At 40.0% G+C, this 27,119-nt stretch overlaps 1 protein-coding gene across 15 annotated transcripts in view; it reads right to left on the reverse strand.

The window, feature by feature from the left end:
- Positions 1 to 27,119, reverse strand: part of PHF14 (PHD finger protein 14) — a 416,918-nt gene that overhangs the window by 203,190 nt on the left and 186,609 nt on the right. For all 15 annotated transcript variants that reach the window (XR_012799268.1, XM_075587256.1, XM_075587252.1 and 12 more), the window contains 2 exons: positions 11,380 to 11,436; positions 11,158 to 11,282 (listed from right to left, as the gene is read on the reverse strand). Coding sequence is in view for 14 of the 15 variants with exons in the window: in XM_075587256.1 (XP_075443371.1) it covers positions 11,158 to 11,282; positions 11,380 to 11,436 (182 nt within the window). In the remaining variant the exon portion in view is untranslated. The remainder of the gene's footprint in view (positions 1 to 11,157; positions 11,283 to 11,379; positions 11,437 to 27,119) is intronic.

The following is a 27,119-nucleotide window of genomic DNA, read 5'->3' on the forward strand; positions in this document are numbered from 1 at the left end:
TGCGCGCACGCTCCTGATGAAGCGTGACCGCGCCGAGGGAATTCACTGCAAAAGCCGGGACACCTCGCGGCTTGCGGCTCTAGCCGAATTAGAATAAACAGTGTCGCCACTGTATACAAAATAAAATGATTTGTTATTCTGTCATAATCCTCAGACTTGTTTTATTTATTCACGCTTTTCATACAAGCAGAGAGAGTCAAGCGGCCAAAATAGTGTGGCTCAATTCAGAAACAATTAACACTGGAAAGTTCTTATGCTTGTAAAAAATTGAGATAAGGGGAATTATTGCTACAGTTAAATCCTTTTTTTGCTAGTGCCTTCATGGTCATTCAGTATATAGGGAATAAGACAGATATGGTGGTAGGACAACAAATTTCTACCCAAAAAAAAAAAATCTTTAAATAGGGATAACGCAGAGTACATGCATGGCAGGGCCCATGGCTTTGGGCCACAGCAGAATACATGGCTCTATACAACAGCAGAGCACACAGTTCCTTAGCCAGAGCTCTCAGCCATACAAGAGTTGTATGCAACAGAAAGTAAACACATCCAAGGTCTGAACAAGGCGCGTACCTGCTTCAGAAACAGACACCAGAGTAGAGGAGTCTTACAAATCCTGCTCCAGCTTAGGTAGCTCTGCCCCTGCATTCACATGACTAACTGCAAGTAGGAAGGGACCAGGGAGAGAGGAGGTTGGGGGTCATAAGGGAAGTCCCTCCGGGCAGCCTGTTTCCCACCAGTGATGTACTGTAGATCATAAAAGGCATATCCTACTATTTGAATACTATGCTGCACAAATGTGGCCTGTTTCCATACCTGTGGCCCTCACTTTCAAACAGCAGCAGTATGGTCCTCTTCAGGTAAGTAGGAGACATAACGTGCTGCTGAATATCACAAATGCAGGAGGCCTTATTTTTCTGGCACCATGGCTAGGACCACAGATAAACCTACACCTGCTTGACTCTCACTTGACCAAATGTCAAATCATGGCATAAAGGGACTTCAGGCAAATCTGCAATAGACCACCCTTTTACAAGAAAAATAATAAATCCTGTGAGCAGATAACCTACCCCCTCCCTTGCTATAGGAGAAAAATGACTGCTGTGAGGAGAGTAGGGCACCTTGTAAGAGCTGATAGAACATAATTTGTTGAAAACGTTCATCCAATCTCTGGCTGTGCAGGGTTTATTCCTTACACATTTGTACTGGCATAAGAGGAATGAATTAGAAAACTTAAGTATTCAAGACACAAAGTATCCATACATACCATAAATTCAAAGAAACATATAAGTACATTTTAATCAGCTCATGACGTAGTCACAGAACACAATAAAAAAAAGTGTACAAATAGAGAATACTCAGAGGAATTATCAATGTTCACTAAGATCAGCCTGAACCTGTTGAGACTTCCCAAAGGTTTACAAGGAACTATTTTGGGGGAAATTCCAATGGATAATCCCTATTTGTTCAATCATTTCGTATTGTAAAATGTTAAGAGGTTATCCTGACTGAAGAGTTAGTAAAGCATTGGTGTTTATTCACACAAACTTTAAAGAGACTCTTTGGAATAATACTGCATTAACTGGAAAAGGAAAAAATCATTCTGATCAACAGATGCCTACATTTATTTTTGAGTAAACTAGGGAAGATAATGATATTAAAAAATAATCTACACACAAATATTGGAATCTTTCTTCTTCAGATAATAAAATTATATAATTACACACATTAGCTAACACTTTTTCTACTTTAGTTACTAATACAACTTACAAGGCTTTTCTCTTGTAAAACCCTCTATGTACTGTATAGCGACGAGGCGCGGAAAACAAAGTGTCCACGCGGCTGTCATTTCACACCTTCTTGTGGTCATGGGGAGCATAAGTCTTACAACATTTATGCTTCTTACTATGTGGCTGTAACAAACAATATGTTGCTTGAAATTCAAGGCCTTCATGCAAGTATAAAAAAATGATTTGGAGAACAATGTTTGCAGAATGTTTTAACTTTACATTTGTACCATTATACAGGATCATTTGCTTTACGTTCTGTATAATTACCAAAATTCAATAAGGTTTCATTTTTGAGATGGACAAATTGGCTAGCGAAAAATGTAAATAAGTTGAGGAATAACTCAATGTCCTTTGCCCTTAAAGCCAGCAATCCTGATTTGTTCTTACCCCAGAGTCGATTTGCGATCCTGCCATGTCCGGCAGGTTTGCAAGCTATTTGTAGATTTCTGTGCTGGTTTATGACAGAAAAAAACCTAAACATGTAGCAAGACTTGATGTAGTCGTTGCCACAGAGAAAAATGTGAGCACTCATGTCCTGAACATGGCCATAAGGACAGTAAGACTTGCTTTTGAGTGTGACCTGCAGTGTTAATCATTCACTGGATAGGCCATGAGAGCTGGGGAGAAAAATACCACTACTCACCATTCAGATGAGCAGCACACGCTCGCTTATTATGAATTTTGTACATAGGTTTGAAGCATGGGGTCCCCAGAGCTGAACCCCATTCATTTCAGCTCCGGAGACCCCCTGCATCCAGAGATACAGACCTCTGTAGGGGGTGCCTGTATCTCCGGCAAGTTTAAATCTCCCGCAACATGGCCCATGTGACTGACATTTAAACCACACCGAGATACAGGCACTCTCAACGTCTGTGTCTCGGGAAGTAGGGGTCCCCGGATCTGAAATTAATGGGGTTAAGCTACAGAGACCCACTGCTTCAAACCTATGTACAAAAATAATAATATAAAGCGTGAGACCTGCTTTAAGAGCTGCGCGGGGAAACACAGGGAGACACTGCTTCTCTCTGCTTCCCTCCACATATTTTTTAGAGACAGGTGGCTGGTCTGGTAGGATTAACTCAACCGGGATCGCATCCACAAGGGAACCCCAGCTGAGTGAATCCATCCGCAATGGACTTCAAATCGCAGCACTGAGGACAGGAAGTCTTGCTACATATTCTGGATCCAGGGTCATGTCTGGGGTATGAATGAACCCAGCTAGCTTCAACTCAGCCCTCTTTCCAAAGCATAACAAGTCCTGTATATTTTCTCCACTTTATTTAGGAAGGCAGCAATAAAAACAGGCACTTGTGGATAAGATGTTTGTATTGGAAAGGTGTATCTCTGTGGGTGCTTTGTAGTAAGGGCAGGTGAAAAGAATTTGCCTTGCCATAGGGGTGTAACATGAATGTACTCACTCTGCCAATATCAGGAAGTAAAAGACAGTGGGTACTGCTTGTGACACAGGGATAGGGGTCAGGTCATACTAACTGTCAGCAGGGACAGGGGGGAATTGGAAAGCCCATTAACTTGGATTACTGGGGGTGTGACAGACTGGAAGAAAAAAAGGCAACATAATGTATCCATTCCATCTGCACTGAGAGTGAAACTGCAAGGAAAGTAACATCCAAATACAGCTAGCAGGCAGAACTGCCAAGGAAAGGGGGGGGGGGGGGGAAACAGAGAAGGTAGAAATGGGTATTTCTGTTCCATGACACTACATATGTATGAATAGGGCTGCAATATCTCCATTTAGAAAGCTGCAATGTACTGCACCGACACACTTTATTCGAGCAAATACCCAGTATGTACCTGGCAGATACCTGGAATGCGCCGCTCCTCACCTCTGACAAGCCTCGTTGCGTTTGCCTTCCCAGCCTGGGTTCATGCCTGGCTGACGGGCGGCTGATCTGTTAAATGATAATGATTAGGATTTAATAGGCTGCAATGCTTCGCGTGTCTACCAGATGGCATAAATTCATGAATTGTAATGCAGTATATATATATATACTGTGCAGTATTGCAGCCAGTGGGAATAAAATGCTTCAATCCCTGCTTGGAAAATAACCCAATGCACTCGGGCAGAAAACAGTCACAAACCTCAATACACCCGGGTATACCCGAATTCGTGGGACTAGCCGAGCTCGAATAAAGTGTGTCGCCAGTGTAACAGCTTTCTTTTGGCTGCTGGTATATACTGATCCCGGTGGCAATTTTGTCTCTACGGGGCAAGTATTCTTGCCCTATGTTTAAAAGTACATATATTTCATGAAGTGGGGAGCCCCCAGAGGTCAGGGAACTGAGGGTTGGCTCCAAGGGACCCCACAGTTAAGCTAATACAGTATATCAAAACAATCGTCAAAAACAAGCATCACGTATGCAAGCATGAGTATTAATTCAGTTTGACAAACCTCTAAAATCATATGGTGTACAGATAAGTATATTTACATACCAAGAGGCATAGATTTCTTAATATGAGAATACATTAACAATGATTGAACATGAACTAAAGGAGATGTTTGAATGTGTTAAACACTGTGTAATGACTCAAATGACATGCATTATTTATGTCTGACCCATCAATTAAATATAATAACAGATCATATTCAATGTTGCATTATATTTTTGTGGATTTTGTAGTAAGACAGTGTTGTATATATATTCTCCAAGGCCAGGACATAAAACAACATGTAACCCTGTGGAACAATTATTTTAGGAATGGATACCAACTGCCAAATTAGTGACCAACCAAAAGGCACAGTGTATAGCTCACAGCACAGTATTGGACAAGCTACAAAGTGAACTGTAAACACCAAAAAAAATCCCCTTTTCTAACATTGTTTGGTGCTTTCTTGCACTAATAATATCTTATACTATTGTCAACAGCATTACCCATCGTACTTAAGTAATAATCCCCGAAGAACAGGGCACAGCTGGAAGAGTTGAGGCGAAGTCAAGGGACTTTAACCCAGCCAGGGCATTATTGGCCAGTAATGCCCTGTTCTGAGGGGATTATTACTATTATAGGCTAAATGTCGGCTTATTTCATAAATAATAGACACTTTTGTATAGTTAAATAGATTTTTTTATTAAAATAAAATGGTAAATACATGAAACCACCTCTATATACGCTTACACTGCAGATATCTATATCCACACACTGCCGCCCCTCTGTGTACACACACACACACACACACACACACACACACACACACACACACAAACACACACACACACACACAGCAGCTCAACAGACACACAAACTGCTGCTACACACACAACAGCACACCACACATAACACAGCACCTCTACTCACACAGCAGCTCTACACACACAAACTGGAGCTCTAGACACACAACACAGCACCTCCTCTACACTCACACCACAGCACCTCTACACACACACACACACACACACACACACACACACACACACACACACACACACACACACACACACTGCTGCTACACACACATGCTACACCCATAAACACTGCTGCTGACACTGACACACACACTGGAGCTCTACACACACACAAACTGCTGCTACACATACAACAGCACAACACACACACACTGCAGCCACAATAAATATGCAGCCACTTACTAAACTTTGCACTCTCCCCCCGCCCCACCTCTAAACACAACACAGCACAACACAGCACTTCTTCCCCCCCTTCCCCCCACACACACACAACACAGCACCTCTATACACAACACAACACCTCTACACACACAACATACACACACAACACTGCACCTCTATACACAACACAGCACCTCTACACACACACAAACTGCTGCTACACACACATGCTAACACCCATAAACACTGCTGCTGACACTGACACACACACAGGAGCTATATACACAAACAGCACCTCTACACAGATATACAACACAACACAACAGCACAGCACACACACACAAACTGCAGCCACAAACAAACTGCAGACAGCCACTTACTTATTAGCAGACACCCCTTCCCCCACCTCCCGATTCAACTGAATCTGGTCAGCAAATCTCAGTCAGCTCGGGAGGGGGAGGAGTCAACCCGTGGCTGATATTTCCTGACCAATCCCCTGCCCTGTCTCAGAGCTGTTACTTTATTCTAAACAATCCCCTGTCCTGTCTTAGCTGTTCTGAAAGCTGATTGGCTGGAAATAAACACATTGAAAACTGCACTTTGCAAGTTGCTAAAATTCCCGGCATTACTGATTGGATAATGCCCGGAATTTTAACCAATCAGAGAGCAGGGTTTTCAATAATGCCCGGAATTTTACTGCTTTAGCCTATAATAATAAATATCACAGAAGACCTCACTATAAAACTTCATTAAAATATAAAACCATATCAACACATACAGTACAGTAAGGATGAAAACATCAGTTGAACAAGTGTTTTGAAAAATAATTCCTTAACCACTTCAGTGACCTATGGATGTACAATGTACATCATGAGATATTGCACCCTGGAGGCCATTATGACATATGTTGTACATCCTGGACTTATCGCCTTCTCCTCAAGATGGCAGGGGCTTTAAATCAGCCCCTGCCGCCTGGAGTATCATCTGCCCTTAAAGGAAAGGCAGATAAGTTTATGAAACTCAGACCCTTACAAGAGATCTGAGTTATTGGAAAGAAAAATAAAAAAAAAGATAAGAGTCACTAATATTTCCCCCCCTTCAAAGTCCGATCCGATCCGTAGGAACCAACGTGGGGGAGTGGGGGAGAAACTCAATGTTTTTGCTTAGCACTATGCAAGGCATTGTGCGGTACAACTTTGGGAAGCATAGCGTTGATTGATAATTCTGCTTCCTGAAGACATCCTGCAGTAGTCACAATTTTCCTGCACCAGCGGTAGATGAGTGTCTTTCCATGCTGGATCAGTGCAAGTAGGGGATGTGTGTGTGTACACACGTGTATATATGTAAATACTTATGTATATACACACATTATCTGCACTTATGTACTGTATGTGTGTATATACATATGTGCATACACTGTATATGTGAGCTTTTCATGGTCAAAATGAACAACCATGGCTGTCAAAATATGATTTCCGACAATATATTCTTGTGGGGAAAGAGAAAATGTCCATGTCTGCACGAATCGAATGTGTACTTTTTGAATATATATATATATATATATATATATATATATACAGCTAAACCCCGTTATAACGCGCCTCGTTATACCGCGATTCGGTTATAACGCGGTTTCCCCGTGGCTCCCGTTTTTAAAAAAAAAAAAAATTTAAAATTTTTTTTTATTTTTTTCATTTTTTTTTTTGCACACTGCGCACACTGACTGCACACACTGCACACACTCACTGCACACACACTGCTCATTGCTCACACTGCCACACTGCACACACACTGCTCATTGCTCACACTGCCACACTGCACACACACTGCTCATTGCTCACACTGACACACTGCACACACACTGCATACTGCACACACACTGCTCATTGCTCACACTGCACACACTGACACACTGCACACACACTGACACTGCACACACACTGCTCATTGCTCACACTGCACACACTGACACACTGCACACTGCACACACACTGCTCATTGCTCACACTGCACACACTGACACACTGCTCATTGCTCACACTGCACACACTGACACTGCACACACACTGCACACACACTGCTCATTGCTCACTGCACACACACTGCTCATTGCTCACACTGCACACACTGCTCATTGCTCACACTGCACACACTGACACTGCTCATTGGACACACTGCACACACTGACACACACTGTACACTGCACACACACTCCTCATTGCTCACACTGCACACACTGACACACTGACACACTGCACACACACTCACACACACTCACACACACTCACACACACTCACACACACTCACACACACTCACACACACCCACACACTCACAGACACTCACACACACTTAGACACTCACAGACACTTACACACACTTACACACACACTCAGACACTTACACACACTCACACCCACATACACACACCCATATACACACACACACTTTCTCTCCCATATATACATACACACACACACTCTCTCACCCTACACAGACGGGGGGTGGGGTCGGAGCAGAGGAAAGGCCGCGACCAGCACCACCACCCGCTCCCCCCCTCCTCCCGCGCAGGCAGCGGGAGCGCCAGGGACAGCGGTGGGGAGAAGAAACCCCCCGCTACCACCTCCATGCAGGCAGCGGGATCTGAGGTAAGCGGCGACCTGAGGGACATCCCCGCTCCCATCTCCTGCCCCGCGGCCTGTCCCGCGGTGACAGGGGGAAGCGGGGACAGGAGGGACATCCCTGCTCCCATCTCCTGCCCCGCGGCCTGTCCCGCGGTGACAGGGGGAAGCGGGGACAGGAGGGACATCCCCGCTCCCATCTCCTGCCCCGCGGTGACAGGGGGAAGCGGGGAGCGGAGGGACATGCCCGCTCCCATCTCCTGTCCCGCGGGATGAATATGCGCTAAAGCGCGGCGGCCATTTTTTTTTCTCGCGACCCCGTTAGTAACGCGGTGGTCTCGGGGTGGACCCCGAGACCCGCGTTATAACGGGGTTTAGCTGTATATATATATATATATATTTATATATATATATATATACTTTAGTGGGGGAGGGAGGGTTATGCTATTGGGGGTGTTTTGTCTTTTCCAGTATGTCAATATCTGAACTTAGTGTAAATTTATGAAAACAATATATCAACACCGCTGTTTTCAACAAAGCTTCCCGGCTACAAATAGTTTCAGAAAAAAACATAAGCCATGTCCAAATTCCTTGTGGTGTGTACTCTCATAAAATATATAGTTTACGAGAGTATTTTTATGCTATAAGGTAGTTTTGCCTTGCAAATGATGGCAAGCACCTTTTTCATTCAGCAAACGAATAATTCAAGTGCAAAGAGCCTTACACAGTTGGGGTCAACAATTTGGGTCCTCTGTTTTCCAAACACAAGCTGAACATATCTGGTATCAGTGCACTCAGAGGACCCAGGGTGATACAAGTTAGCATTCTTTTTCATGATTACACAAAGTATGTGCGAGAAATTTGAACGCAAAGTCCAAAGTTCGTGTAAATTTGTGATAAAAATATCAAGACCACTGTGTCCAACAAAAATTCCCAGCCAAAATGTGTTTTGTGGAAACAGGAGTTTCCCAGGTCAAAATTCCTTAAATGTATACAGGCATACCCCGGTTTAAGTACACTCACTTTAAGTACACTCGCGAGTAAGTACATCTCGCTCAATAGGCAAACGGCAGCTCACACATGCGCCAGTCAGCACGTCATGAACAGCAATACCGGCTCCCTACCTGTACCGAAGGTGTGCGAAAGCGGGGAGACTATAGAGCCTGTTACAAATGCCTTATTTACATCAGTTATGCACGTATATGACGATTGCAGTACAGTATATGCATCGATAAGTGGGAAAAAGGTAGTGCTTCACTTTAAGTACATTTTCACTTTACATACATGCTCTGGTCCCATTGCGTACGTTAATGTGGGGTATGCCTGTACATTTTTTGAAAATGCATATCTAATGTATATATTTATGGTAGAGGGTAATCTTGCCATTCCAATGATGGCACGAACATTTTATGGTAAGCCATGACAAATTCAGGTGTGAAGAGCCTTATGCAGTCTTTCTAATTTGGGGCCTCTTTTGGCCAAAACCTATACATACAGTATATCTGGTATCAGTATACTCCGTGGTCCCCCAGGGCAATACCATTTTATATTTATGTCCAAGGTTTGAGAAATTTTGATGAAAATTTGAAGTTAATGGGATTTAATTTTTATTCGTAAATTTACATTGTTTTTAACAGATTCCCAGCCAGAGCTTTTTGTAGGAAAAAGCATACTACCCATGTTTGAATTCCTTGGGGCATGTAGATTCAGAAAATATATACGTTTGTCAGGGTATTTTTCTGCTGCAGTAGTTTTGCCTTGTTATTGATGGTGTGTACCTTTTATGTTTGGGCCTGAAAATTTCAGGCGTGAAAGTCCTTGCAATTTGGGGTCTATATTGGCCAAAAAATTATGTAAACCAACACAGATCTAGTATCAGTGTAATCAAAGGACACAGGGCAGCAATATTTAATATTCATTTTAATTAATATAATTTGGTAGAGATATCTGGGACAATATTAGGAAAAGTACATTTCCCAATCCCCCATATTTTTGACATTTCTTGGTCACATGATATGCAATTCACCCGAGAGAGATACCAAATGAAAAGCTCAACTTGTACTGAAAAAAAAGAGATACTGTAGGCACATACAAAGCTGGTCAAATGAAGCATAATTAAACAAATGTATACCAAAAGTTTAAAAAGTGGTGTGTGGCCACATAGTTGGAAACCCCATTGGCAATGAAGATGTTAAAAAAAATAATTCACACTTCTCATGGCAGTGTTTTACAAATGCTTTAGAGACTAAATTAAGGTAGAACCTCTTTATTAAATAGCAGGAGACTTCAGTATTTTCCACAGATCATCACACAATTACACACCAACCAGGAATTTGTCACACCAGCATAAGTATAAATTTGCCAAAATATTTCAAGGGATTCTGGGAAATGACAGATGTGAGTGGTTTGACTTGCTTTGCTAGTCCCATGCTATGCTTAACAGCTGTGTGAACAGCGATGCCTTTGCTTATATGGGCTCCATGTGAATGGATATTCCAGGCAAAAGGTGACACATTGTGTGCTCATTTGCATGTCATTTCTCAGAATCCCTTGCTGCGGTGGAAGCACTGTATGCTAGGTGATAATGGTTGAAAGGCAGGATTGTAGACCTGTCCAAGACATGTGAAAGTGCTCACAAGTGATATTCTTTATTGGCTATATGCTAACGGTGGATTTTTTTGTTGCCTTTTTCACCCACCATAACTTAAAAAAAAAAAATTATATATATATATATCAATCACAGCAGATGGCACTCCAAGCAATTATATCAATGGTGAAGTTGCATGCTTCATAACATAAGAATAGAGAACAACTGCTATCACCAAAGTGACAGCAAAGAAACAGCACTCAAGGTTCAGCTAAAGCAGAACGTGTATTAGACAAAACACATCAGCACATTAACAACCAACGTTTCGGCCCTCTAGGGACCTTCCTCAGGGGGGGTGCTGACCACCAACAAAGTGGAAGGCCAACTAAGTGGAAGGCCAACTAAGTGGGTAAGTCACCTCCCAAAATAGTGATTTCATATAAATCTGATATTTGATTTTTTAAATTCTTTTTAATGATTTTTTTCTTCATTATGGCCATAGTGACAGTTGCAATGTAAAGCATTGTTGACCCTTACAGTAGTTATAGAGATAAGATAAAAGCGAGGAACTTACCTTACTAGATTTTCATTGTCTCCAATCCCTTTACATGTAACACACTCCGTCCTGAAGTCCTCCGATTTGGGCCTTTTATGTAATGCTATTGACTGCCTTCGTCTTCTCTCTCTTGGAATGCGTTCCTACAAACCAAAGGAAAAACAAAGCAGAATTAAAATATATTAACTTTAGAGATGAAGGAATGTTAAAGATTTATTTTTATACTTGTATTATTCTAACCTCAGTCTTTTCCTCTTCAAGCATGAAACTTCTTTTTCGTTTTTGGCCTCTGGTTCTCTGAAAACAAATAAATGGTTAAAACGTTGATTTTCTGTGAAGCTAATACTGCAAACTATAATATACGGTCATGAAAACATAAGGAAAATTAAGTAATTCATAAAGTTCCTCTGGTATGGATTAAGAATAGAGATCATGAGAATAATAATCATGCAACTTTTGTCAGAACTGACACATATAGAGCTGAACTACTTCAGTGTCATAAAACAATATTTCCAATCTGCTTTCAAGTATTGCTGGTAATTCATTATTTCAAGATGAAGGGATAACATTATAACATTGTCTACACTTTTTGGCTCCTAATTTCGAATTCTATAAATCAACCTTGCAAATAAGGCATGTAATATAGAGCACGCGTGTGCGCTACCGTGCGCGTCAATTATAATTGGCTGTTAGCCCGACGTTTCTATACTAGGGATGTGTGCGTGCACGTCCGTGAGCGGTGCCGCGGCAGACCAGGGAAAATACAATCAAATTGTATTCTCGCGCTGCTTCCACGCCGTGAACCAATCACAGCGCGGCCTAACGCTGTGACATCAGTGTCACGCCCCCTAACCACACGCGGCACCGCTTGCACCCCAAAACTAAACGTGTACGTGCAACGCTAGGCGCACGCCCGGGCATGCACCAGCGCCTACTATATAACAAGACTAAGATTCTTAGGAGTCAGCTGGTATAAAATAGTGCCCCACACCTATTTTCTCTGGGGTTATATTGTTACAGTATATAGTAGACGTACATCCATACATGGAAATTGCTTGGTTTAACAGCTCAGATGAGAAGCTGCTACAGCTTAAAATCGATAAGGAATTGTATTACTATTAGATGATAATAAACTATTTTGAGGAAATATAATCTTACCAAATTACTTAACTTTGCATGATTAATACTTTTTATCTGAAATGTTTTTGTTTTTCTAGCCCCTTTTTAAATCTGACAGTAAAAACGAATTGTTTAATGTACCTCCTTAATGCAAAAACCGCAGGGTCATATCTTGCTATGCTGTGGATTTGGTATCTAAAGGACACTTCAATGGAATGATTGCAAGAACAAAAATATTATATTTCTTGCAATGCAGAAATGGCCATGAGATTTTCTTTTTTCTTAATTTAGGATATTTTTTATTTTACAATCTACTGCTTAAATTCCATTTAGCCATATGGGAAACACAAGGGGACAATTGTGGGGATTTTTTCCCCCTATCTTTTAAGGGCTAAAGAGAAAGATTTATTCAAATATTATTGACAACCGATATCTATAAAGTTAAAACAAAACAATAATATGGAGGACATTTAACTGACTGAAAAGTGATAGTTCAGGATCCAATGGCTGATGTTATGAAATGCAATATACAGTTCATTGGATTTCTCCTACCTACTTCACTAGTCAAGAAAACAAAATCTTCCTTTTGTGTATATTCCGAAGTAAACAACAGAATACATTAAACATGTTTTTTCTACAGTCATTAAGGTGAACATATTTAAGAAGCTATTTTTGTTTCTCAGCAACATTAGATTTGGGCATTGTAGCCATGATAACATTAAATAGTCCTATATTTGCCCTTCTTAACATTATACAGTTTAGGTGCCTTATGGGACTGAGGAAGAAAGACGAAATGAATATACAAAATAGTAAGCCTTGTACAGATTATAACACTGGCATCTTTAAGTTTTATAAAACGTTTAAAATGGACAACATATAATGTAGACATAGAGGATATTAAATATGAACTTTAAGGAGAAGTACTTCAGCTTCTAAGTTTATAAAGAGCCACACAGTGATGATCTCATCATTTAAATTTAACATTTTGACTGTATACGATGAACATTACTGTGAGTTATGCTGAAGGTAGAGATGTAGCCAGCCTTACCATTCGCGTGGCCGTGGGTGAAATGGCGGACAACCGAGGCCCAGGGGGAGGTGGCTGCTCCTCGGCGCTGCGGGGTCCATTCTTTTCAATGGGCTCTCCCACCGCATTAATCCTTCCGGGCCGCATTTGGCGCTGTGATGGGCCCACGCTAGCGTTAAGTCCGGCTACATCTGTACAGCTGTAACACATTGAAAACTTTCTCTTTGGATTTAAATCTCCATCCACCCTGAGGGCTTACATGTGGCATACTTTTAAAGCAGTAACACTGCTGCTCCATCCCAATGGCTTACCAAGCAACACACAAAACCCCAAGAAGCTCATTTTGGGAACCCCTGAGCCCCCACAAAAATATATATTTATGTCCCCACTGCCCTAGTTAACAGGTCTCTTTAATTTTACTGGATATGGATCCAATGTTGATCCTTCTCCCTCCTAATATTTATTTATAAAATATTTTACCAGGAAGTAATACATTGAGAGTTACCTCTCGTTTTCAAGTATGTCCTGGGCACAGAGTTAAGACAAATAATACATGTTTACAAATACAGTTACATAATGAGCAGGGTATACATTATATACAAGACATTGCATGCACAGTTAAAGATAATTTGTATTATGGGCGTATGAAACAGTTACAGACCAGATTAAAATGTGTGACAGCCTTAGATTTGAAAGAACTTAAACTGGTGGTAGATGTAAGAGACTCTGGTAGGTTGTTCCAGTTTTAGGGTGCACGGTAAGAGAAGGAGGAGCAGCCGGATACTTTGTTGAGCCTTGGGACCATGAACAGTCTTTTGGAGTCTGATGTCAGGTGATAGGTGCTGCATGTGGTAGGGGGTGTGGAGTTTTATTCAGATAGCTGGGTAGCTTGCCCATAAAGAATTTGAAGGCAAGAAAGGAAAGGTGAACTTTGCGCCTAGACTCGAGTGATGACCAATCTAGTTCTTTGAGCATTTCGCAGTGATGTGTGTTATAGTTGCATTGGAGAACAAAACAACAAATTGAATTGTAGAGGGTGTTAAGTTTGCTAAGGTGGGATTGAGGTGCCGAGCCATATACTATGTCTTCATAGTCAATAATTGGCATTAGCATCTGCTGTGCGATACGTTTTCTGACCAGGAGACTTAGGGAGGATTTGTTCCTGTAAAGTACACCTAGTTTGGCATAGGTCTTGTTGTCAGCGTATCAATGTGCATCTCGAATGTTAAGTGGGAGTCAAGCCATATGCCCAGGTATTTAAAACTAGTAACAGGAGTTAGGGTGGTGTTAGTGTTGGTTCTAATGTGGAGCTCTGTCGCTGGAAGCTTTAAAAATTTAGTCTTGGTCCCAAATACCATTGTTACAGTCGTCAGTGTTTAAAAACAGTTTGTTTTGGGAAATCCAGTTTTCGAGTCTCAAAAAGTCAGACTGAAGTATGTGTTGAAGGTCAGAGAGGCTATGGCTGTGTGCATATAGGATTGTGTCATCTGCATACATGTGTATTGAGGCTTCTTGACAAGCTGTGGGAAGATCATTAATGAACACTGAGAAGAGTAGGGACCCCAGAACAGAGCCTAGCGGGACGCCACAGGCGATATCCAGGAGGCTAGAGTTAGAGCTAGAGATGAACACATGTTGGGATCTACCCGATAGGTAGGACTGAAACCAGTTTAAAGCATGCTTCCCTATTCCAGAGCTCTGGAGTTTGTTGTGCAGGATAGCATGATCAACAGTATCAAAAGCCTTTGCAAAATCTAGGAATACTGCACCAGTGAGTTGACCCCGTTCCATTCCGCACTGGATTTCATTGCAAACTTTTAGCAGGGTAGTTACGGTAGAGTGTTTGGGGCGAAAGCCAGATTGGAATTGGCTAGGGAAATTTGTCTTGTTATAGTAATCGCTTAATTGGGAGTGGACACATTTTTCCATGACTTTGGATAGGATTGGCCTGTAGTTTGAGACAGTGTTTTTTTAATAGAGGTAAATGAGAATTTCAATCCTAGTATAGGTGTATTAGTATTTTATCTGGTAGTGTTAGGACCTGTAAGCAGGGTCTGCCTTGATGTGGCTCACAGGCTTACGATGCTTTGGCCAAAGGGTTAAACTAAATGACCCCATTTCAAGAGAATATATAAGTATTTTACTGTGTATTATTGTCATATTGGAAGTGGCATTGGGATTTTTTGTTCTTTGTTTTAGGCTTACCAAGCACCTCAGTTCAGGCAATAATCCCGTCTATGACCAGCATTTCAGGATCTTAAAATGGCCACTGTCAGGATATTATCAGCAAGCTATTCAGTAATTGCAAGTAAGGTGGTAATTATTTCAGACTAAGTCAAGTAGCGTTGCATTTAGCAACAACAGGAATAAACAAAGAGAAACATATTTTAATATGAAAACAAATATATTAGAGAATGTGTTGATTGTTTTTTAGATGGTAAAAAAAATGTGTAGAACTTGGAAATGTAAGTTATCATATCAATTACATGGGCATTGTGAAAAGAGGTGGATCTACTTCATAAAAATGTCTAATAGATACCATCTTATAAATGAAAGGAACTGTTGCTCTCAACGCCAAATAGGATTGTCATATATTATATATGTAATGTTCTGTTTTTTTCGCTCCTGCTCTAAATGTTAGTTTAAGCCAAGTTTCTCAAACAGGATGCCGTGGCATTCAGGTATGCCACAGCCACAGAAGAAACACTCTGCTGGCTGCTAAGCAGACACGCCCTGTGCTGCCTGGATATGCAGAAGCTGTAATCTGTTTGAGGTGTGATGGAAGTTGGGAGGGACGAGAGGAGTGAGGGCTTTGTGTAGGGAGTAGGAGGGACGTAGGTAATTTGTGTGGGCATGGGGAAGGTATGTGATGTAAGTAAGAGAAGGGGCGAACGAATGTGAAGTGTATGAGTGACATAGGGGTGAGTGTGCAGTGTGAGAACTGTGCGTTTTGTTTAAAAGGGTGATTGATGTGTGAGGGTGAATGTAAAATGTATTTAAAAAAAGGGGGTTACTGTATGTATGTGTGAGCGAGGAGGGGAGGAGATGGGTCTGATGAGCAGTGATGTACCGTTATATTAAAAATCTTTCAGGGGTACCCTTGCTCAAAAAAGGTTGAGAACCACTGGCTTAAACCAATTTGTTTATGAAATGTTCACAATTCCAAATAAGTGACATATGTTGTTACAATTGTTCAGGAAGAAGAGAAAAAGACGGAGGACTGCATCCAGTGCTAGCTTGTCAAAGAACAAGGGTGCTGCGTTCCCACAATAAAAATATTTTTTTTTATTGGATCATAGTAATAAAACAGCACACAAGTTACAATTGTTCAACTGGTTTTCAAATGCACCAACGTTTCCATATCCTCTACCCTTCACATTAAACACAGACTCCATAATAAACTGATGCTTTGTGCAATTTGAATTTATTGTGCTGCACTGTGAGAATTTGGTAATGGTATATATTGGCTTAAAACTCCATTGTGGTCCAAAAAAGGTGGGACGCATCGGGTCTCTGGAACTTAATCGTGTTGATTTCACTTGTGTGACCCCCTGATCCTTGAGATAATTGCATCGGAAAGGTGATGCCGGGATCTCAGTTGTTTGAAGGTCCCATGTCACGTTGACCATTAGGAATCTACAAGGGATGACATTGCAGCATCCCCTTGGCTCGCTGGACCTTTACATTTTCTATGCCCAGCCGGAACGGCTACCGGCATCACCTTCAGTAAGTTCTGTAAGTGTCTGAAGCATGGCTAAGAAAGTGGTGTAGGAAGGAGGGTTTTGTGTTTTTAGAGCACCGAGAATCTTTTTCTGAGAGATGCCATCTTTATTCTAGGGAAGGATTGCACCTCAATGAAGAGGGATCTTCTGTGCTAGGGGGGGGAATTTTAAAAAGGTTGGAGGAGATTTTAAACTAGGATGGAGGGGGTTGGGGGAGAGGAATGAAACAGATAACGAACTAAATAGAATATAAGGAAACAAGGGGTTATGGAGGTAGAATGGGGGCAAGTGCTTGTTTGACAAGCAGCGAGACACCCATAGTAAATACAGATAATAATAGAAAACTTCTAAAGACTAAACCAAGTTGGCGCAGAAAGGAAGGAGCAGATAAGATAATCGTACAGGTTGAAAAAAAAATGAAATGCATGCTTACTAATGCAAGAAGCTTGACAGATAACATGGGGGAGCTTGAATTAATAGCTGCAAGGGAACAGTATGATATCAAATGTATTACTGAAACATGGTGGATGAAACTCTTGACTGGGCAGTTAATTTAGAGGGTTATTCCCTTTTTCAGAAGGATCGAGCAAATAGAAGAGGAGGTGCGGTATGCTTATATATTAAACCGGATCTAAAACCTATTATAAGGGAAGATGTTTATGAAGGGAATGATGAAAATGTAGAGACCTTGTGGATAGAAATTAGCAGTGGAGGTAAAAGTATAAAGAAAATGTGGGTAGGGATGAGCTATAAACCCCCAAATATCTGTGAGATTGAGGAAGCTAAAATACTTTTGCAAATGGAGAAGGAATCAAAACGAGGTCATGTTTGCATAATGCGTGATTTTAATTATCCAGACATAGACTGGGGCAATGAAATTAGCATTACATCAAAAGTAAATAGGTTTTTGGGTGTGCTTACATACAATTATATGACCCAAATTATTGAGGAACCAACCAGGATAGGGGCAATACTGGATTTGGTAATATCAAACAATGTATACGTAATAGCAAATATTCAAGTCCTGGAACATTTGGGTAACAGTGATCATAACATGGTCTCATTTGAAATAAATTATCAAATAAACAGATTACATGGGTTCATTAAAGACATTAAACTTTAGAAAGGCAGATTTTAATAAACTGAGGACTAATTTACAAGTACATTGGGATGATGTTTTTGCAGGGGAAAATGTAGAAGATAAATGGACAGTATTTAAAACATTGCTTTTCTAACACACATCAGTAATATGGGTAATAATTATAAAATAAATAAGTCAAAACCAATGTGACTAAATAAACAGGTAAGGGAAGAAATGGACAAGAACAGGAAGGCGTTTAGATTTTTTAAGTCAGAAGGGACAGAGGCATAGCATCAGAATTATAAGGAATGTAACAAAAATTATAAAAGGGCAATCAAATTAGCAAAAATGGATAATGAAAAAAGGATTGCAATAGAAAGTAAGATCAACCCTAAAAAGTTCTTTAAGTACTTTAATAACACAAAAAAAATGAGAAAAGAAAATATAGAACCTTTTCAGTGTGATATGGGCAGGCAGATAATTGGAGATAAGGAAAAAGCAGAGGTATTAAACAAATTCTTTGCCTCTGTGTTTACCAGGGAAGAATACATTTCAATTGTAGTCCTTGAATATTAAATACTGGTATAATGGTTTGGCTATTACTGAACTTAGACTCCATTTCCACAGGTTTAATACCACAAAATTGGTGTAAAGCAGACATGTGCCTATATTTAAAAAGGGAGCTAGACCACAACAAGGGAATTACAGACCTGTAAGCCTGAGATAAATGAATAGTGGGGAAGCTACTTGAACATTTAGTATGGGATAATGTTCAGGAATACCACATTTTTAGTAATAGTCAGCAAGTATTTATAAAGGATAGGTCATGCCAAACTAACCTTATTAGTTTCTTTGAGGAAGTAAGTAGGAATTTTAGACCAGGGTAATGCAGTTGATGTGGTCTACTTAGATAATTGCCAAGGCTTTTCATATGTTTCCACACAAGAGGTTAGTGTACAAAATAAAACAAATTGGACTCGGTAAATATATTTACACCTGGATTGAAACTGGTTGAAGGATAGACAACAGAGAGTTGTAATAAATGAAACTTTTTCAGGTTGGTCTAAAGTTGTGAGTGGAGAACTTCAAAGATCAGTACTGGGACCCCTGCTTTTTAAACTGTTTTTTAATAACCTTGATGTTGGCATAAAGAGCAAAGTTTTTGTCTTTGTTGATGACACTAAATGTGTAAGGTAGTAGAATCAGAGCAGGATGTAATTTCTCTCCAGAAGGATTTGGAGAGACTGGAAACTTGGGCAGGTAAAAGGCAGGCAAGGTTTAATACACATACATGTAAGGTTAGCCATTTGGGAAATATTAATAAACAGGCAACATACAAATTACATGGGGCTAAATTAGGACAGTCCTTGACGTAAAAGGATTTAGGAGTGCTTGTAGACAGCAGGCTTAGCAATAGTGCCCCAAGTCATGCAGTAGTTGCAAAGGCAAACAAGATCTTATCTTGCATTAAATGGGCAATGGGTGGAAGGGAAGGAAGCATAATTATGTTCCATTAAAAAGCATTAGAAAGACCATACCTTGAATATGGAGTACAATTTTGGGCATCACTCCATAGAAAATACATTATGGAACTAGAGAAAGTGCAGAAAAGAGCCACCAAATTAATAAAGGGAATGGATGATCTGATTTATGAGGAGAGGCTAGCTAAATTAGACTTGTTTACATTAGAAAAGTGGCGTGTAAGAGGGGCTATGATAACTATATACAAATATATTCAGGGACAATACAAGGAGCTTTCAAAAGATCTATTCATCCCAAGGGCAGTACAAACGACACAGGCCATCTCTTAAAGTTGGAGGAATGGAGATTTCACCAGTAACAAAGGAAAGGGTTCTTTACAGTAAAGGCAGTTAAAATGTGGAATTCATTGCCCATGGAGACTGTGATGGCAGATACAATATACAGTATACAGTATGTTAAAAAAAAAAGGTTGGGCATCTTTTTTGAAAGGAAAGGTATACAGGGATATACCAAATATGTAAACATGGGAAGGATGTTGATACAGAGAGTAATTTGATTGCCAATATTTGGAGTCAGGAATGAATTTATATTGTTCCTTATGAGAGATCATTAGATGATATTTCACTGCTGTTTTTGTTTGCCTTCCTCTGAATTAATATACTGTAAGTACAAATATAGGATAACGTATCTGTTGTCTAAATTTAGCACAGGTTGAATTTTATGGACGCATGTCTTTTTTCAACCTCATCTACTATGCAACTATGTAATAATTAGATGCATTTAGAAACCTAACGCTGACGCCATGAAATGTATTAATCTCAATAATTTTGTGACAATGGAATAATGTAGAAACAAAAACATTTACATTAAAACATTTAGATTTTGTTTGTTCATTACAAAGCAGTATTATCTTTCCTGAAGGGGAAATATTGTCCAGGTGACAAAATGGATATACAGTAGAGTCTCGGTTATCCGACCTAAATGGGACAAATACCGTGTTAGATAACCGAAAATGTCGGATAATATGGAAAGTATTATCCAACATTTGCGTCCCCCCTTCTCACTTACCAGGCTTACCGGCGGCACAGCAGCAACAGAGCAGCACAGGAGTCAGATAGCTGGCAGTGGCAGTAGAAGAACATGTCAGCCAATGTAACAAGTTGACACAGCAGGCGTCAGTGGCTTGGATGCGGCAGGGGGAGACATGCGATCAGAGCAGGAGCTGAGCAGCATAGGAGACGGCAGGGGAGGTATGCGCTGTAACACCGGAAGTTGACCGGTGCCGGAATCGGAAGTCAGACGCCGGTCAACCTCCGGCATTCCTCCCCTGCCGTCTCCTGTGCTGCACTGCTCATGCTCCGATCGCATGTCTTTCTCCTGTCACCGCCACCCGCTGTTTCAACTTCTTCCCTCGGCTGATATGGTCTTCAACTGCTGCCGCCAGCTGTCTGACTCCTGTACCGCGCTGCTCCTACTGTGCCGCCGGTAAGCCTGGTAAGTGAGAACCGGTAAGCTTGGTAAGTGAGACGGGGTGGGGGGGAGCATGTCAGATAAAACGGAGTGCCGGTTAACCGAGACTCTACTGTAATGCATTTCAATTACAGTGAATATCTTTAACCCTTCTTCCCAATCGAGAATAAAACTAAGTAGCCCAGGTATTTCATGTTAAATGTGTCTAGACCTCCAATTTAAAGTAACAAATGTCTATTTCTTGGACTCTGAGATCTTGGAATATAGATAGTGCCTGCACTATCACAGTTCAATGAATAACCCCATTAGCAGATGAAATTAGTGATGGACGATACAATGTTTTTTTAGTTAATTATTTTAAAAGGAGAGGCTTTACATATTAATAAACATGTAATTTCACCAAGCATCCCTTGCCATTATAATTCAAGAGTTCCAGGATCACAGCATTAAACTTTAGAAGAGCAGACATGGTTACAGCAGGCAATTGAAAAGAGGATTTAGTCCAGACACACCATTAAATAACTGGCATTTTTTAAAATAGTAAAAAATTTACACTTTCAAATGGGGGGGGGGGGGGGTGTACCTGTCGTGCCACGATTTAGAGGTGCAGTGTTAGAGTCCTGCAGTACTTACAGTATTCTAGCAGCAGGAACAGAGTTCTGTCATTTATTCTAGCACGAGGAACGATGTGATGACGCTCCGGTCGTAAAGCGTGCACTTGTGTGATGACGTAGTTAGTGTCGTAATTTTGCGTACCCTGACGCGTTTCGTCACACTGGGTGCCGTGTGACGAAACGCGTCAGGGTATGCAAAATTATGACACTACGTCATCACACAAGTGCACGCTTTACGACCGGAGCGTGCAGGGAGCTGTATTGTGGTCGTCCTTACTCGTAAGCTACATTGGAAGCAGACACGCGGCTTACCATCTGCGGGTCATATAGAGGATGAACTCCAACTGGTGAATCAGCAGGAACTTTCCTTTTGGACTGTCGCTGTGATCCGGAACGGTGCTTACCTCGCTGGTGGTGATATTATCACAAAACGCTTTTTATTTACTACCTTTGTGAGTGTTCTTATTCCCTCCCCCAATCCTTATTTTTATTAAATGTACCATTTTACGCTATGGGGCGTGCGCTCTCTGTTCTCTTTTCGTTTCTATAGAATCATCATTGGAACTGGTTCTTCCATTTGAGAGCAGCCGTGGACCCCTGGAATTTATATCTGTTCTGTTGAACTTATCGGGACTCGTCTAAGGGTTGGACTTTTGCAAATGTTTTTCCAATTCGGAAATCATTATATGCATTTACACTTTTGTATGTATTTTTAGAGTGTATATTCTTTCTGATTTGTTTATTTAGCTATTGTGCACTACACTAATAGAATTATTCTATATTACATAGGCTAGGGCATAATCTCTAGAACTACCTATTTTCACCTTATTATAAATTATTCAGTATTACACATATTATTATACACATTTATATACACCAGTTCACAAGTGGCGCTATTTATTTTCCTTTCTCATATATATCTGTATATACATATGTGTGTGTGTGTGTGTGTGTTAAACTGTATGCGTGTATAAAATATATACAGAATGTACAATCTATCTCTATACAGCCCTTCTATCGTTTCCCATGCTCTTATAGAAAAAGTAGCGAAAAATCCCCCATCTTTGATAGTAAAAATAGTGAAAAGTGTAAGTACACTCTGTGTACAGGAGTTGTACTTTGAAAACGTTTCTCTATCATTTAGTATTTAATTGTGACTTGTTCAAAGTGTACCAACACATTTTCTTCCATGCTGGTTTGGGATGTTGTTTTTTTAAATTATTTTTTCCACTCCTATTTGTGGAGTGCTTTTCTCTCTACAACTTTGTTCTCTCTTCCCTATTCTCCACATAAGCTGTGCTGGTGTTTACACTACATCATAACCGTACAGCTGCTCTCCCTCATCTCTGGGTTTTTGCATGCCTTTTGGTGTTCTTAGGAAATACAGTATACAGTGGTGTTTTATTAGGCCCTATCTCTTATGAAAGGTCCCGCTGTACAACCAAAATGCTAATTACCAATAAACCCTTTATTATTTTTGCAAACTCCTATGTTTGTCAATAATTGATTATAGTGGCACTCCACTAAAAATGGTGTACAACCCAGATGCTTTAGCTGCCAAGAAATTGGGTATAATTGAAAGTAATAGCAGGCACACCAAGACTTATGCAAAATTGCTAAAAGTTTACTACTAAGATCAACGTTTCACCTCATCAAGGAGCCTTTTTAAAGTCTTGAAAGAGACTCCATGGAGAGCCAAGACGTTGACCTTAGTCTTAAACGTATTGAAATGTTTACATAATTCCTGGTGTGCCTGTATATATAAACATGTAAAAATAATATATATATATATATATAATCAAAAAATAAATAGATGATACCGTTCTGTGGCTAACGAAATGCTTTTATTTGTGCGAGCTTTCGAGATACACTGATCTCTTCTTCCGGCAATGTTACAATGAATGAAGCAAGGATTACTTAAAAACAGTGTCTCTTGGAATGTTATCTGTGCTGGTCCTGCCCCCGGTGTGGATGTGTTTTATGGCTAGAGGTGTCAAAGGGTAACTGAAAGCAAGTGAAGAAACAGTGTGTATGTGTATCAGTGTGAATAAAAATGAATGGAGAGCCCACAGTACAATACAAATTTATGCAACTGTTCGGGACACTTAGCAGTGGCCTAAACAGAGATCGAAATTTTATGAGTCATTACTGACACTAGCGAACTCTCTTCCCATGAGCGCTAAAGGCCATGTCTGTACATACTGTGCTATATGTACGCACACACAGCTGTCTCTCACACATACTAATACTCCTTATTTTTCCATCCCTATACACCAATAGGGACCACATAGTATCCACACACACTTTTAGTTGTGCTACAAACTCTCACATTTCCACACCCACCCACACCATTTATATCCCCTCTCACTCCACACACACCTTGTGTAGAGCACTGTTTATACTGTGGGCTCTCCATTCATTTTTATTCACACTGATACACATACACACTCTTTCTTCACTTGCTTTTTGTGCGAGCTTTCGAGATACACTGATCTCTTCTTCAGGCGTTGTTACAATGAATGAAGCAAGGATTACTTAAAAACAGTGTCTCTTGGAATGTTATCTGTGCTGGTCCTGCCCCCGGTGTGGATGTGTTTTATGGCTAGAGGTGTCAAAGGGTAACTGAAAGCAAGTGAAGAAAGAGTGTGTATGTGTATCAGTGTGAATAAAAATGAATGGAGAGCCCACAGTATAAACAGTGCTCTACACAAGGTGTGTGTGGAGTGAGAGGGGATGTACAGACATGGCCTTTAGCGCTCATGGGAAGAGAGTTCGCTAGTGTCAGTAATGACTCATAAAATTTCGATCTCTGTTTAGGCCACTGCTAAGTGTCCCGAACAGTTGCATAAATTTGTATTGTACTGTGGGCTCTCCATTCATTTTTATTCACACTGATACACATACACACTCTTTCTTCACTTGCTTTCAGTTACCCTTTGACACCTCTAGCCATAAAACACATCCACACCGGGGGCAGGACCAGCACAGATAACATTCCAAGAGACACTGTTTTTAAGTAATCCTTGCTTCATTCTTTGTAACATCGCCGGAAGAAGAGATCAGTGTATCTCGAAAGCTCGCACAAATAAAAGCATTTCGTTAGCCACAGAACGGTATCATCTATTTATTTTTTGATTATTGAAGCTCGGCTAACACGGTACTGATATCTCTCTCTCTCTCTCTCTCTCTCTCTCTATATATATATATGCAAATACAACTGTATGCTCATCTGCATGTCTTAGGCAGGTCTGCAACCTCGCCTTTCCTGAGAACTGCAGGGTTGCAGACCTGCCTAAGACATGCAGATGAGCATACAGTTGTATTTGCATATTTGCTTTCCTGTGGAGGGTTTTTGTCACTTTTTTTACTCACCATAACTTAACTCAGTATTATGGTATATATATATATATACACACATCTTCACCATGTAAACAATAGCAACTATAAACATAGGCAAGATCAGATTAGTTAGACTCAGTGGTAAAAATACAGAATGTTAACATTGTAGACCCCTTTGCAAATCAAGTGGCCAGCTTGTTATAGCTATTTATAAATAAATACATTTTAGCGTATACAGCAGTAATTTTTACAAATATTGCCGCAATCCCATTTCTTAAAAACGCCAAATTTTAACAAAGCTAAACCACTAGTGAATCTAGCCATATGACTCATAAGAAAGAGGAGCAGATGAATTGAATACATAAAGTCATTAAGTCTGCTTTGCCTCAGCCATAGAAAATATTGTCCTAAGAAAATAATGCCTATGATTTTTAAGAAACTATTTTCTGCACACTTTGCAGAGACGATACATAATTTTTAAAACCAAGACACATTTAATAGGCCAAATCACAATGCTTCCTGTTTTGAGATTAGTTAACAACTGAAACAAGTATATTTTCAAGTACACAGAAATGATTAATATATAACACATTTTAACATTTGACAAAACATTTACACTGTCAATTCAACCTCATATGTATACAATTCTGCCAAAGTGTAGAATGTTACATCTCGTAAAACAGTCACCTATAAAGAGGATTATGAACAAAGGATGCTTTTTAAATACATATGAAAATGAACTGCTGATAAGTAGATTGCATTCATTGAATGCTATAGGTAAAAACAACAGAAAATGAGATAAAAGTTAAGATATTTTGTTTCAAAATATGAAATGAATAAAAAAAACGATTCACACATTGTCTGGTTTGTGTAAAATGGACATAGTTCAAGCTATTAATGCTTATCATTGGAAATAAAATTGCTTCATATGAAAATACAAGTATGAACCAGAAGAGACTTTGAGATTTTAAGATTCAGTACATACGCATAGCCTGATCTTATATTGTCTCTATTTCATTGATACGATCAGCTCAATTCTGCTGGAAGCAAGATATTACCCCAAATCGGATAAGATTCCATGCTGAAATGATATACTATTCAAGATTGCTTATCAACATTTTCTGTAGGATTCTTATAGCCATGTTATCATTTATTTAAAGCCTATATGGTCTTCAACTTAAAAATAGAAAGCATATAAGTGGAAAAGCAGTGCACTACCCATTGTCAGAACATGAATATTACAAATTATGATGGCATTCACTTCAAAAATTGCACGGAGGAAACTGACAAGTAAAAAGGGTAATATGATCTAGAAACAGTCATTTTCTTGTGCAGTACTAATGGAAAACAATGAAAACATCTACAGCGACTTTAACACAAACAAGCTTTTGCTGCTTAAGCATCAACTGGATAAATCAAATTAAACAACTGTATTAGATGTCTTAAACACAATGTGCAGACACATGGTCATGGGTACTATATGAAATACCAGGTGCTATCTAGCAAGTTAAACCTTTTGTTAAATGTATACAGTATAATGACCAGCTTTGTAAAAATGCAGAACATTGTTCAAAATGGTGAAAGTAAAAAGTTAAACTGGTAAAAACAAGCCCTGCAGGTAGCTGTCTTCTTTAAGGAAATATAGAATGTAGATGACGTGTTCTCTTACCTTCAAAGCCAATCATTTCAGTGCGGTTAAATGTCACAATCGACATTCTCTATCTAGATGTATACAATTGCTAAGGTACCACAATTATACAGTAACTAAAGTGGTTTGCAAAATGTGTGTGCAGCTTTTGCAATAAACTTCATGTTGCTAAAATCCAAATTGTTGTGGTTATTTTTTTAATCTATTTAACCACGCTGTTACACAATGTGTTTTCATGGGCTCATGTAATATCCTGGATGCTTTCCATATGCACTCATAAAACATAGGAAGGGGAAACACCACAAAAGAAGCCTGAAAAAAGACATACTAATATATCTAGATTATGCTAAATAAATACTGCATATATATATAGTGATGGTAATATCATGATATGTATTTTAATCCATCTGGTGCTTCAGGGGTTAATGGTGCAACAATTTGAGTTGCAAAATACAATATATGGGTTTATGCCAGGTAA

The sequence above is a fragment of the Ascaphus truei genome, chromosome 2, assembly GCF_040206685.1.
Source record: "Ascaphus truei isolate aAscTru1 chromosome 2, aAscTru1.hap1, whole genome shotgun sequence".
Classification (NCBI taxonomy): domain Eukaryota; kingdom Metazoa; phylum Chordata; class Amphibia; order Anura; family Ascaphidae; genus Ascaphus; species Ascaphus truei.